Source organism: Panthera uncia, chromosome A2, assembly GCF_023721935.1.
Source record: "Panthera uncia isolate 11264 chromosome A2, Puncia_PCG_1.0, whole genome shotgun sequence".
NCBI lineage: Eukaryota > Metazoa > Chordata > Mammalia > Carnivora > Felidae > Panthera > Panthera uncia.
Window position 1 is genome coordinate 135277830 of NC_064816.1, and position 15652 is coordinate 135293481.

Genomic DNA, 15652 nt, shown 5'->3' on the forward strand with positions numbered 1-15652 from the left:
TCAGTCAGTTAAGCGTACAACTTCAGTTCAGGTCATGATCTCACAGTTCATGGGTTCAAGCCCCGCATCAGGCTCTGTGCTGACAGCTTAGAGCCTGGAGCCTGCTTTGGATCTGTGTCTCCCTCAATCTCTGCCCCTCCCCTGCTCATGTTCTGCCTCTCTCTGTCTCTTAAAAACGAACGTTAAATTTTTTAATTTAAAAAATAAAAAATAAAAAATAGAATTACCAAATGATCCAATAATTCCACTAGTGGGTATTTACCCTCAAAATACAAAAACAGTAATTTGAAAAAAGATATGAACACCTATGTTTACTGCAGCATTATTTATAATAGCCAAATTATGGAAGCAACCAGTGTCCATCAATAGATGAATGGATAAATAAAATACGCACTATAAATAGAATATTACTCAGCCATAAAAAAGAATGAAATCTTGCCATTTGCAACAACGTGGATGGATCTAAAGGGTATAATGCTAAGTGAAATAAGTCAGTCAGAGGAAGACAAATATACAATTTCACTAATATGTGGAACTTAAACAAAACGAGCAAAGAAAAAAGAGACAAACCAAAAATCAGAGTCTTAACTATAGAGAACAAATTAACAGTCATCATAGGGTAGGTGGGTGGGGGTTGGGTAGAATAGGGGAAGGGGACTAAGAGTACACTTCTCATGATGAGCACCGAGTAATATATAGAGTTGTTGAATCACTATATGTACACTTGACACTAATATAACACTGTATGTTAATTATACTGGAATTAAAATAAATACAAAAAATAAACATAAAGGTTAAAAAAAAAAAAGAAAGCTGGCATTGCTACATTAGCATACAAATAAACTCTAAGACCGCAAAACATTACTATACACTGAGAGGGGCACTGCAAAGTGGTAAAAGCATTAATTAACCAGGAGTATACAAACATTCTAAACTGGTAGGGACACAATAACATAATCTAAATAATCTAAAAATATATATAAACTAAAATTGACAACACTATCAGAAGAAATAGACATATCCATATCCTAGAGGGGGATTTTAATACAACTGTTCCATTAATTGCTGGGTTAAATAGACAAAAAATTGGTTAGGTCACAGAAAATTTGAAAAACAACTAGCAAACTTGATCTAACAGACTTTTGGAAAATATTGCACGCAGTAAGTTGAGAATATACAATTCTTTTAAGTGCAATGAAATATTTATCACAATTGACCATGTGCTAGTTCACAAATCTGCCTCAACAAGTTTAGAAGAACTGATGTCAGACTACAGTAAAATTAAGTTAGAAATTTTTAAAAAGTAGTTACAAAAGCCTCATTTATTTCAAATTTTAAAATACACTTCTAAGCAACTCATGAATGAAAGAATCTAGCATAATAGAAATCAGAAAACTCAAAGAACTGAAAAATATGTGGTATAGATAAATTAATAGAAGAAAATTCATCTCCTTAAATTGTTACTTTGAAAGAAAATAATAGCTCGAATTTCAAAATGTAAATATCTACTTTAAAAAGTAAAAGAACGGGGGCGCCTGGGTGGCGCAGTCGGTTAAGCGTCCGACTTCAGCCAGGTCACGATCTCGCGGTCCGTGAGTTCGAGCCCCGCGTCAGGCTCTGGGCTGATGGCTCGGAGCCTGGAGCCTGTTTCCGATTCTGTGTCTCCCTCTCTCTCTGCCCCTCCCCCATTCATGCTCTGTCTCTCTCTGTCCCAAAAATAAATAAAAAACGTTGAAAAAAAAAAAAAGTAAAAGAACAGAATGAATGCAAAAATTAAGCAGACAGAACAAAATAATAGAGGAAACTAATAAATAAATTAGAACATACATAAATACGATTAAAGAGCCAAAGGTCAGTGCTTTGACAAGACTTGTAAGACAAATACAATAGACATAGGCTTTTAAAAGATTATTTTAGCAAGTTTAAAAGCATAAGTAAAAATATTAGGAATGATAAAAGCTGTAACTAAAAGTACTTTAGAAATTAAATAGGTCTGGGGCGCCTGGGTGGCTCAGTCGGTTGGGCGGCCGACTACAGCTCAGGTCATGATCTCGCTGTCTGTGAGTTCGAGCCCCGCGTTGGGCTCTGTGCTGACAGCTCAGAGCCTAGAGCCTGCTTCTGATTCTGTGTCTCCCTCTCTCTCTGCCCCTCCCCTGCTTGCTCTCTGTCTGTCTGTCTCTCTCTCTCAAAAACAACAAACATTAAAAAGAAATTAAAAAAAAAAGAAAGAAATTAAATAGGTCTTAGTGGATATTGTAAACAACTATATGCCAGTATATTTGAGATGAAATGCATAAATTCCTAGAAAAGTGCAACTAACTCAGGTAGAAATAGAAAATATAAACAATCCTAAAGCCAGGAAAGTAATAGAGCAATTTCTAAGTACATACACCTTCTGTTTTCTTTTTTTGCTGCTAGCTAGAGTAGAGAATGGATAGAGGGAGATGAGGCAGCTAATCTTACACCATGAGGTAGCAGTCAAGTGCTGAGAGGATGGCACAACTGGGACAGAAAGAATCAGGGCCATCATGATTGTGGAGCCACCATTTCAGCTTATTCCTATCTTGTTAAAACTATTGCTATTTTGGGTCTTTGTCGTGATGAAGAAGTAAGAAGTAGAAATACTGAAAAGAAAACAAGAGAATGATTAACACAACATTCTTGACTGTGGCTGTCTCAATAAGGGGAAGGATGTGATTGTGTGAGGAAAGGAGATGGAATCAGAGAAGGGCTCACAGAGATTTCTCAAAATTAATTAAGCTGAGGTGTGAAAGATACCATTTTATGCATTTTCTTTAATTTTTTTCTGTTACATTTTATAAATACATGTGTGTGTAAAGTATTTCGTGATCAAATACATAAAAACGATTTGAGGACAAAATAAAATAAACGCACTCTTTTGTTAGGAAATACTATGGGAAGATGCATAGAAAACATTTCTGAGGATTTTAAAAAAAGAAACTACAGTATTAGAATAAATTATATAGCGTGGGAGGCTTACTGTACAGTTAGAGGAAAGTACAGATGCTTCCAACATGGCTGAACTTATGTTATTTGCCAGATGATATTTCAATAACTTCAAATGTGAAGAACTGCATTTTGGTGATTCAAAAATGAAAGACATATGGGAGAAAAGATATTATCAACAATCATTCCTTTAACAACAAAGTGTTTTATGGAAACACAGCTAAGTCTAGATATCACTGGAGCTAGGACTTTGGCGGCAATGAAAATTGAAATATGGAGTGAGGTCATGTTCACAGATTGCTTCTGTGATTCCTTTATCTTTTTTTTTTTTTTTTTTTTTTTTTTAAGATAAGTGAATTTACCTCACTAACTGTTGCCACCTACTACCTTCTTTTATCAGAAAATACACCTGGTAGCACCTGGGTGGCTCAGTCAGTTAAACATCCCTCTTGGTTTTGGCTCAGTCATGATCTCAGGGCTTTGTGGGTTTGAGCCTCGCATTAGGCTCTGCGCTGGCAGTGTTGAGACTGCTTGGGATTCTCTCTCACTCCCTCTCTCTGCCCCTCCCCCCCACTTGTGCTGTCTCTGTCTCTCAAAATACATAAACTTAAAAAAAATACACCTGGTATAATTTCAGATGAATTAGGTTTTACCTGCTTGTCCGTACGCAGGCATTTACCTTCACTCTAGTCTAGACTGTTTGTGGAGGATATTGGATCTCTATTACATACCAGAAATTTAATCTTTTGTTCTGATATAAGAACACCGACGGTGAGGCATCCGAATTCTTGAATGAAATGTGTTGTCATAAAATGGATTAGTAAATAGAATAGTTATGATTTCTTTTAAAAGCTCAATTTGTATTCCCAGAGGCGTAGGAACTGCCACATTAAAAAAGACTAACTAGGGGTGCCTGGGTGGCTCAGTCGGTTGGGTGTTAGACTTGGCTCAGGTCATGATCTCATAGTTCGTTAGTTTGAGCCTCATATTGGGCTGCGTGCTGACAGCTCAGAGCCTGGAGCCTGCTTCAGATTCTGTGTCTCCCTCTCCCTCTGCCCCTCTCCCGCTCACACTCCATCTCTCTCTGTCTACAAAAATGAATAAATGTTTAAGAAAAAAAAAAGACAAAGTAGGGGTGCCTGGGTGGTTCAGTTGGTTATCTGTCCAACTTTGGCTCAGGTCATGATCTCACAGTTCATGAGCTTGAGCCTCGCGCTGGGCTTTGTGCTGACAGTGCACAGCCTGCTTGGGTTTCTCTGTCTCCCTCTCTCTATGCCGCTGCCCCCACCTCAAAAATAAATAAATGAACCTTTAAAAAAAATTTTAAAAAAACATGTGAAGTGCCTAAACTAGATAAATATCTAGATGCCAATCAACTGGATGGGAGGAATCCTTTCACTGTTAGTGTATACATCAAGGTCACTTGATGTACACATATATTATCCCACAACTGGGGCACCTGGGTGGCTCAGTTGGTTGACTGTCTCTTTGTGGGATCAAGCCCACGCTGGGCTTTGTGCTGACGGTACCCAGCCTCCTTGGGATTCTCTCTCCTCTCTCTGCCCCAACCCCCACCCCCACCAGCTCGTACTCTCTCTCTCACATAATAAATAAACTTTAAAAAATCCCACAATTTTTTTCAACTTTATTGAGATATAATTGACAAAATTATAAAATAGTTAAAGTGTATAGTTGTGGTAATCTGACACATACATACATTATGAGAAGTAACCCCAACCCAGCCAATCAATATTTCTACCACCTCACACATCTATTTTTCTGTTGGTGTTGTTGTTGTTGTTTTTTGAGACATTCAAACACTACTACCCTAACCAATCTCAATCATACAATAGTGTTAACCATAGTCACCATGGTTTACATTACATCCTTGGACCTAACTCATCTTATAGCCAAAAGTTTGCACCCCACCACTCAGCCCTTGACAACCACTTTTCTACTCTGTATGAATTTCACTTTGTTTTTTAGATTCCACATATAAATGATACCATGCAGTATTTGTATTTTTCTGTCTGCCTTATTTCACTTAGCATAATGTCCTCAAATTTCATCCATATTGTTGCAAATGGCAGGATTTCCTTCTCTCTCGTGGCTGAATAATATTCCATTGTATATACATACCACTTCTTTATCCATTCATCCATTGGTGGACAGTTAGGTTGTTTCCATATTGTGGCTATTGTGAATAATGCTGCAATGAACATAGGAGTGCAGATATCTCTCTGAGATCTTGTTTTCATTTCCTTTGGATATATATCCAGAAGTGGGATTTCTAGATAATATGGTAACTCCCTTTTTAATTTTTTGATGAACCTTTATATACTGTTTTCTACAATGACCGAACCAATTTACATTCCCACCGATAGTGCACAAGGGTTCCCTTTTCTCCACATCCTTGCAGACACTTGCTGTCTCCTGTCATTTTGATGGGGCTGTTATTCCTAAAGGGTATGTGGTGGTTTCTCTCCTTCTCTATCATCATCTCTCTGTAAACTACAGGATTTGTCTGGATGAGTGAAAGAAGACACCTACATTGTCAGGTGTCAGGTGAGGACTGAAGAGCTCTCATGAGTGGCTTTGCCACTCAGTTACACCTAGGCTTGAATGGAAGAGTAATCAAGGAGAACACACTTTTGTTTCTATCTGATGTAGACACCAGATATTCTAGAATTGTTATCTACCTGCTTGGCAGAACTAATGCCCCTAGACCATGATATTACGAACCATGCTTATTACAGTTAATATGGTTCTTTGAATTCTTGGGGAACATTAAACAGTGTTTTCTTTTAGAATTTGGTTTTCAATAATAAGGATTTTCACCCCCAAACTAAACACCTAATTAAAAAACAAGATTTAATTTGTTCATTAAATTTGTAAATTTTCCCTTTGAACTCTTCCCTGTAGAGGATGATGAATTATATAAAATGAAAGGAAAACAATTATCTTGGACCTTTCATTAAAAGCAAACCGATTTTCCAATTCCTTTCATTCAAAGATGACTGGACGTTTGGAAATTGAGCTAGTATAAAAATGTGGGTATCTCTTTGAATAATACTAGTGCTTGTGAAGAAGGGAAAAATCTAGCAACTTGATTCTTCTTTTGGTATGTAAAAATTGGTTTTCGGATACCTGGAACTCATTTCTGATAGAAATAATATGAGTGACGATGATTGGTTTCTCAGTTGCTCCCCTGGAACCTGACAAATAAATTTGACCATGTACTGTCAGTGTCCCTTTAGGATATCCCATTGTTTTTGTTCCTTTTTGCCTCAAAAAAAATATTGTAACTACTTTTAGAGTCATGCAGGATTTATAGGCTAATCACTTACCCACCACTTTTATTCTGGGCACAAGTAGGGAGCTCTGCTAATGTCTGGGTCATGGTCTATAATAAGAAGAGAACTTGGAAAGTCATGGAAAACATCTCCCTTTTAGGTATGCAGCATTGGTATATGTCTATTCTTTAATCAGTTCCTGGAATCAGAGGGGCTACTGAATATCTATCACCTTCAAAACTAACATGTAATCATTACTAGCAGTAGCAGCAGCAATGGCAAAATTATCATTATTATCATCTATGTCAGAAGTTTGCAGTTCTATCAACAAGAATTTTAGGGTTGATAAGTTTTAGTTCCAAACTTTTATATTCTTTCCACCAAAAAATGAAATTAATCCCCATGAATAGCCAAAGCAATTTTCTCTTTCCTGAGAAAGAAGAACAAAACTGAAGGTATCACACTTGCTGGTTTCAAACTATATTACTAAGCTATAGTAATCAAAACAGTCTGGAATTGGTATAAAAAAAGACACACACACCAACAGAACAGAATTGAAAGCCCAGAAATAAACCTTAATATATACAAGGAGCCAGCATTTGACAAGGAGCCAAGATACTTAGTGAAGAAAGGATAGCCTCTTCAATAAATGGTGTTGGGAAAACTGGATTACTACAGGCATATAAAATTGGACCCCTTTCTTGTGCTACTCATAAAAATTAGCTCAACAGTAACAAATCCCAGATAATCCAATTTAAAAATGAGAGGAACTGAATGGACATTTTTTCAAAGAAGACATACAAGTGGTCCAACAGGTGGATGAGAAGATACTCAATATCACTACCATCAGGGAAATGCAAATCAAAATCACAGTGAGTTATGACCTCATACCCAACAGAATGGCTGTTATTATAATAACATTATGCTAAGTGAAATAAGTCAGACAAAGACAATTATTGTATGTTATCATTTACACGTGGAATTGAAAAAAGTCTAATTCATAGAAACAGAGTGTAGAGTGTGGTCCTGGGGGCTGGGGTTGGGGAAATGAGATTTTGGTCAAAGGGTACAAACTTACAGTTATAAGATGAATAATTTCTCAGGACCTAATGTCCAGCATGATGGTTAAAATTAATAATACTTGCTATAGATTGGAAGTTGCTAAGAGAGTAGATCTTAAATGTTCTTACCACAAAAAAGAAATGGTAATTATGTAATGTGATGGAGATATTAACTATTGCAATGGTGATAATCATTCTGCAATATATATCAAATCAACAGGTGCGCCTTAAATTTACCCAATGTGTTGGCTGAGTGAAGTATACTTATGTGTCAATTATATCTCAATTAAGCTGGAAAAAATAAAATTAATCTGACTCATGGTTTTATCTTTCAACCGTTATCAGTTTGCTTTTTTCTTGTTATAGTTTCTATACAGAATGAGTTCTTTTAATCTAAGTATTATTGAGAAAAATATTACTGAATTTATTCCTTCACTCAGCAAATATTTACTACATGCTTACTCTATGGCAGTCACCTGTTCTAGATATTTGAAATACAAATAAGCATATGGAAAAAAATTAAATAAATAATTTCATTGGTATGAAGGTAATGCATGCTTTGGGAAAAGTAGGGCAGGTTCAAGGGTATTAGGAGGGATGCATTGGCCATAATGAAAATGGGTGATCAGGGTAGGCCTCATTAAGAAGATAATACTTGGGCAAATGTTAAATGTATATTTTTAATCAATATTATTATAATTACTAATGTAGAACTTATTTGGTGGTAATTCTTAATTTTCTTCTACTTACTGGGAACTTTCTGCTTACTACACACTAAACTTTATATGGATTGGTGTGTGTTATTGCCTTTAAAGAAAAACATAATTCTAAAAAATGAAGTAAATATATAATTCTAAAATAAAGTAAGGTTATTGATCATCTTGGATTGATTTAATTATACTAGTAAACAGATTTTAATTAAATTTAAGAAAAATACTTAATTTTTTACTGAACAAGTGATTCAAATGTACAAAATTGTAGTAATTTTCAGTAGAAATTAAATATTTTTTTTAAAATACGAACATGGCAAAATAGTGCAAATTTAAAAAAACCTAAGCCCTTCATTTTTTCCTCTTCTCTGAAATTTATTTTAAACCATTCCTTCTTTAAAGGAGCAATATTTGGATCTTTGATGACTTATAGTTCAAATTCAAAGCCAAACCATACAGCTATTTTAATTCAACAGAATGCCCTACCTGCTTCAAGAAGAAAATAGAAGAAAAAAACATTATATAAATATTCTTTCCTTTTCATAACTAGATGAAGTAGATACAGATTCTTCCACATAATCAATTAATGTTAAAGTAGCTAGTTTAAACCTGGCAAAGAATAGGTGCAATTTAGTACAAATTGAACACAAAATATACAATATATCTATCTGTAGTTGTTAAAAATCAAAACATATCTTAAGTGTGTATATAAAATAACACTTTCGTGTTATCTCTAACAAAGAATACTTTTGTAAAGTAAAAAGTTATCCTTTAATTTTTCTTTTGCATAAAGTTGAATTTTATACGTTGAGTTCTACAAAGACCACAGAAGCATTGTTCAAAGGCCTTGCTTGCTCTCTTCTCCCAAACTCAGAACTCAGTCTTTATTGCCCTAAATGTACCCACATTATCTTTACTTTTCTCCATTGAACACTTGTTCCTCCTGTGTCTGCATCTCAGTTGGTGACATCAAGGCCTACATTTACCTAGTTTATTCTAGCAGAGACATCTTCTATGCTTTTCTCTCTCTTGTCCTCAAAGTCTGATTAATCAAAAAAGTCCAGTTAGGTTTGCACTCTCCACTCTTCAAATTGTTGCCATAGTAAGTTTCTCAATGGGCAGAATTTACCATGCTGCTCTCCAGTTTCAAAGATTCCCATTTCCCCTAACATAAACTCTAAACTCTTCTGCATTTAAAAAAATTTTTAATTATTATTTTTTTAATGTTTATTTACTTTTGAGAGAGAGAGAGACAGAGACAGAGCATGAGCAGGGGAGGCTCAGAAAGAGAGGGAGACACAGAATCTGAAGCAAGATCTGGGCTCTGAGCTGTCAGCACAGATCCCAACACGGGGGCTCCAACTCACAAACAATGAGATCATGACCTGAGCCGAAGTCTGACGCTTAAGGGACTGGGCCACCCACACGCCCCAAGAACAGCTATTTTTTAAAATATTTTTTTAAAAGTTTATTTATTTATTTTGAGAGAGGCAGAGAGAGCATGGGCAGGGAGGGGCAGAGAGACAGAGAGAGAGAGAGAGAGAGAGAGAGAGAGAGAGAGAGAGAGACAATCCCAAGCAGGCTCTGCAGGTTCAGCGCAGAGCCTGACGTGTGGCTCGAACTCATGAAACTGTGAGATCATGACCTGAGCAGGAATCAAGAGTCGGATGCTTCACCAGACTAGTCACCCAGGCGTCCCACAAACAGCTATTTTGAACATGGCTTGATCTATCTTCACATTTCACTTACCACAACTCATCCCTAGAACCTGCAGTGGAGAGGCTTCCTGAAAAAAGCCCGGTTCTCCACATATTTGGGTCTTTGAATTCACTGCATTCTCTAATTAGAATACCTCTTCTCTTTTCACTCATTCATTAATTGATGAAGATAAATATCTACTGAAAATGAGGCAACGAAGCGTGTCATGGAATTAAATGAACAAAGCAGACATAGTCCCGGCATGCATGGAGTCTGCATTCTGCTGATTGAACATGCTGTCTCCTTCCTGACTCAAATCTCGTTCCCTTGCACTCCACTCCTGCAACATCCCTGACTGAGCTGGTTGCTCTCCACTTCTGAACACTTAGCCCCTCTGTGCATGCTTCTGTTGTAGTAGTTATGTCACATGTCTTTTTTACGTCCCCCTTCCCCACTAGACTCTGAGCTGCACACAGTGGGGAGCAGGTCTTTTCATCGTTGGACCTTCCTATAATGCCTAGGACTGTGTTGGATGTCAAATCGATTCGAAGGGGCTCGATACTAAATTTCAGCATCATGCCAGAAAACTGGGTTTCTAAAGATGACCACGAGAAAGTTACTGAGTGCGAGCATATTTTTCTGTTTAGGATTGCCAGTTTTCATAATTTTTAAAGCTCATTTTTTAATGTATTCTTCTGTGACATACTTTGCCTGCTATTGATTCTCTATGTTTTACAAGAATTACTTCTATCACTAAAAATGATAATGTTTTCATAAATGTATATTCAGTTCTCATCTTTAAAACCCTTACTGTACACTGTAGCTAAAGGCTTAAAACTTAGCTTTGTTATTTGTCTCCGCTTTACACAGAAATCACTCTTTCCTTAAAGATTTCTGTAAATAACAAGAGAGTTTTCTTTTTCCTACTGAGCTGCATGTGAATGCATTGCAGCCTGAGGAAGGAACATATGCCCCACTCTCCTATTCCTAATACCATGGTTACTATAAAACTATTGCTATGCAGGATTACTTTTCAGTAGACTCAAGATCTATTGCTCCCAACACGACTCGGTATAGAATTTTTATATTGATTTATTCTGGGAAATGAATTCTGTGGGATAACTTACAAAAGTCTCCTTCCTTCCTCGAATAGCTAGAATGACTACGACTCCTCCATCTGTGTTTGACAGTAGCAATTCATAAATTCTGCATTGAATTTTTTAGTGGGAATACTAAAGATAACTGGATTGCAATTACACGAATAGTTGCTCTAAGTTTATAACCTGAAAGAAATGGGGAGAGTCCTAATGAAAATCAGGCTACCAAGCCAGTAAGATTTTAATAAGAAGATGAAACAATATTCTGAGACTGGAATTATATTTCTTTGAACTACGTATGCTACTTCCTATCACCACAAACTTAGTAAAAGGAGAAAATAATGATGCTAATTTTCAAAGCCTAAAATACTTTCGATCAGAATATTGATTTTAGTCTCTCCATGAGGGCTTATCAAACCATGTTGACTTAGGCAAGCAAAGTAATTGATAAACAAGGAAGCAAGTAGCAGATTTTAAAATGCATACATCTCTAACTGCACATCTAATATAATTTCACATATAATTATTTAGAAAGAATCACATTTAATGTACCTTTTCCAGCTCCATATTGCTTGAATTTTTCCCTGCATCATTACTGTATCTGCAAAATAAATCGACCCCGTTTATAATTTTATTAAAATGTAATTTAGAAAATCCTAATCAAAATGTCAATATTCTTTACCCTGGAACCGGTACCGTCTTCTCTTTCCTCTCATTTGTTTCGTGTTCATTAACACTTTCTGCAAAACATTAAATAGAAGAAAAATACTTTAAAGGGTTTTCTGTGTGTGCAGGTGTGTGTGTGTGTGTGTGTGTGTGTGTGTGTGTAAAGATGGAAGCATTACTAGAAACTGGAACTAAATTCACCTACTGACATAACATTCATCTTAATAAAGTATTTTATAAATACAAATATTGCCCCAACAGTTTTCACTCTATCAGGGAAATTTATCAGAGCCAGAAATAACCACAGCCAAATGCAATGCTCTTTCCAAATAGAATGTAGGAATGAAAGATTCCCAATATTATGCAGGAATGTCAATTCAGTATGAAAGTAGACTTGGGGTCTCCTGAGAGAGAGAGACAGAGAAAGATTTCCATCAGACTGGCTGGAGGATAGAAAGGGCATTCTTCCTCTTTTTTTTCCAGAGAATGTAGATTTGACCATTAACTGAAGGTAAAATCTTCGAGTAATGTCATTCCTTTGTATAAATACAGAAAGGGGAAGGCTAAATTCACATCATGCATGTATGGACAGTCAATAAAATATAAGCCAGAATTCTTGAGTTTATGCCTATTGCCCAAATGATTAGACCCCACTGCAGCTGTAACAACATGTGATACCATCAATTTCCAGTCCATGGTTGGTTGATCCACTGAAATAAGTCATCTGAGTGGCCTCGACCTCTGCTTCAGCACTGATGATTTGCTGTGCCACGGCCTCCACGATGGGCATCACCATGGCAGCAGTTGAGGTGTTGCTAAGCCACATAGATAAAAAGGCGGTACTGCTCATGAACCCCAATGTCAGCCTGAAATGAGAGGGCTTTTAGTATGAACTGTGCTCTTCAGCTTAACTAGCTCTGTCTTATTTAACTGTCAAGGTTGCTGTTTTTGACTTGGGAATTTTTTTCAAAACACACTTAAGTTAAGGTTCCTCTCAGATGACGACCCCTCAGGATGGCCATAGCCAGACAGGAACCAAAGTGGCACATAGAAGAGTGGAGTTTTTATGAGATTTGTCTCCCTGGAAACCATAAGAATCTTCTCTTGAAACAGAAAAAAAATGATTAAATGTATAACCGAACTGCAAGTCAGTAGATGGTATAACAGCTTATAATATTATACCAATATTTGAATGCCCTTTGCAGATGACGCTTACCTTCAAATACTAGTAAGAGGAAATGTAATCAATTTTTGAGTTTAGGATCCCTTATTCTTTCTCTTATCTTTTGATCTCATCTCTGTTTATTAGTCTGTGTGCCAGGGAAGCACGAGGGCAAGGATAAAAATTAATATTTTTAAATCTGCTTTTTGTTATTGACTACTTGGCTCAATACATGGTAGATAAAGGAAATGGTTAAAATTACTAGCTAAAATGAGGTTTCAGAATTTTCTATAGATTCTATTATTTATGCTTTCTTGAATTTAACATTCCTACCTGTGGTCAAGAACTGGATATATTATTTTCTCTTCTCTTATATTTAGAGCAGTTCTTCTCCCTTAAAAATAACACACCTAAGACTTCTAGCATTTGAAACTGTATCTATAAGCTTTCAAAGTCACACCTGGGGGAAAAAATATGATCTCCTTTGAGTAGGAGATCCCAAAAAATCATTCAGAAGCACATCTTTCCATATAAAGCCATTTATAAAATTCTGTGACTCCCTTAAAAGTAGATCCACAAGTGGGGCGCCTGGGTGGCCCAGTGGGTTGAGCGTCCCACTTAGCTCAGGTCATGGTCTCACAGTTCATGAGTTCGAGCCCCACGTCGGGCTCTGTGCTGACAGCTTGGAGCCTGGAGCCTGCTTCGCATTCTGTGTCTCTTTCTCTCTGTCTCTGCTCCTTCCCTGCTCACATGCTGTCTCTCTCTCAAAAATAAATAAAGATTAAAAAAAAAAAAAAGTAGATCCACAAGAAAAATTCCACACTGTAAGTTTCCACTTCAGATCAGGTGAACAATTTTTACATGTAAAACAAAATAGAACTCTTTAGATATCTGTTTAAATAAGACAAGATTCCTAATAAAAGCAAACTAGAAATACCTTTAACTTAAGGCTCTGACAAGACCTGAAATATTCCTATAAAAGAAGATGGTGATCAGATAAATCTTTAGTGTGGTGAAAATGCCTTAAATTGCAAAGCCACTTAATGATATAATGGACAGGACTCTTGCTTCACTGTGCGGTTCACTCCCCTATTCCCTGTGTTCAGTGAGAAGGTGATCAAGGAAAAGAGACAGTATCTGTAGCATCCCAAGAGCTGTGGAACACCATTTCATTTTAGGAGTGAAATTACCTTAATACATACATGTTATAAAAATTTTAAGTAACAAACATTTAAAAAATTTGACTCATCTGAGTTATTTTCTGTATTCAACAACACTCTTTTACTCATAAATGGTAAACACAGATATGGATGCACTCTAGAATGAATTATGCAACATAATTCAATAAAATTTTCTTATTTTCAAAGAAAAATGAGAAGGGAAGAACCACCTAAGGCTTTAAAGCTTAATGCTTAGGCAAATGTTAAATGTGTATTTTAAAATCAGTATTATTATAATTTCTAATTTAGAACTTTTTGGGGGTAATTTTACTGGGAACTTTCTGCTTACTACACACTAAACTTTATAAGGACTGGTATATATGTTATTGCCTTTAGAGAGAAACATATAATTTCTCATATGCAAGTGATTATGACACTGAAAATATATTTTTTAGCTCACATCTATGTTCTTAACAAGAGCTAGAATTAAAACTACAATAGCCAATTAATTTAATGGAAAAAAGCATTCATTTCAGTGGGGGAAAGCATTCAGTGGGGGAAAATCAGTCAACTGAGCGATTTCACATTCTGTAGATGAAACTTCTTAATTGATTGTTTCACTTTGCAACAGTTCATTTAAAAAGAAAAATGTTCACCTTGGAATTTTTCTGCACACATTTGTATTTTGTCAGTAATGTCTTTGTCTTTGGTTCTTAACATCTTCCCTGATGATCAAGGATGCTCTTGAGCAAGTCTTGAATGGGTAATTAGCCAAAAAACGAGATAGGACTGAAATCTACTCTGAAGCCTATCAATCTTGTCTGTTGAGGTTCAAGGCTCCTCTCAGCTTTGCCTCTTAATGTGCATGAAAGGTGAGAGAGTTGTGTGCACTTACTCCAATCTCCCTGTAATTAGACCTGCTGTGAAGGGAAGTTGTTGTTTCCTCCTCCAACTCAAGTACACTTTACATCCCTTTCATATTTGCAGAGGAAAAAAAAGGCATGAATTATACTGTGATATGAATGACTGCCTGGACGCGTATTACTTATTTAGTTATTTGCTCTGCATAAAAATGATCTGTTTGGAATGTAAACCTGGAACAGTAAATGCGGTACTTACCATGCTGGGTTCACACCCACTGTCATCACCATTCTCAGAGCGATCCTTTTGTGCAAATTCCATTTTTCTATTGATGTTGCTAAGCAGATGACTCCAATTAACAGTAGATGAAAATCTTTGAAATAAGCAGATGCCACCTGAAATTATAGTTAAGCCCATGATCATTTATTTATGTTGGTGGGGGGAAAATGAGATTGCCCGAGAAAGCAATTTTGCTTTCTCTTAACTTTGCTGCTCTTAGCTGTGACCTTCAAACTACTTAATCTTTCTATTTGGTTAAGAAAAATGTAGATGCATTAGAATACAAATTTGAAGTAAGTTCTATATTCTTACCCAGAAATAGTAGTGTTAAGGAAGAATATATACAAAAAAAAAAAAAAAAGAAAAGAAAAGAAAAGGGAACCCAAGATACTGGGTTTTTATTTACTTTTATTTTTTTATTTTTTTATTTGTAATGTTTATTTATTTATTTTGAGGGGGGAGGGAGAACGAGTAGGGGAAGGGTAGAGAGAGGGGGAGGGAGAGAATCCCAATCAGGCTCCACACTTAGCGTGGAGCCCGATGAGGAGCTCCAGGCATGGCTCTATATCACGACCACAAGATCATGACCTGAACCAATATCAAGAGTTGGATGCTCAGCTGACTGAGCCACACAGGTGCTCCATACTGGGTTTTTAAATAACTGTGTAACATCAGGAAACTGCCTTCAATGTCTTAAT

At 36.3% G+C, this 15652-nt stretch overlaps 1 protein-coding gene across 1 annotated transcript in view; it reads right to left on the reverse strand.

Moving 5' to 3' along the window:
* Positions 1-15226, reverse strand: part of SLC13A1 (solute carrier family 13 member 1) — a 65659-nt gene extending 50433 nt beyond the window's left edge. Inside the window, exons 1-4 of the mRNA XM_049641757.1 lie at positions 14934-15226; positions 12171-12358; positions 11509-11566; positions 11379-11427 (exon numbers count right to left, since the gene is read on the reverse strand). Of these exons, the coding sequence (XP_049497714.1) occupies positions 11379-11427; positions 11509-11566; positions 12171-12358; positions 14934-14965 (327 nt within the window). The 5' untranslated portion in view covers positions 14966-15226. The remainder of the gene's footprint in view (positions 1-11378; positions 11428-11508; positions 11567-12170; positions 12359-14933) is intronic.
* Between the last annotated feature and the right edge of the window lie 426 nt (positions 15227-15652).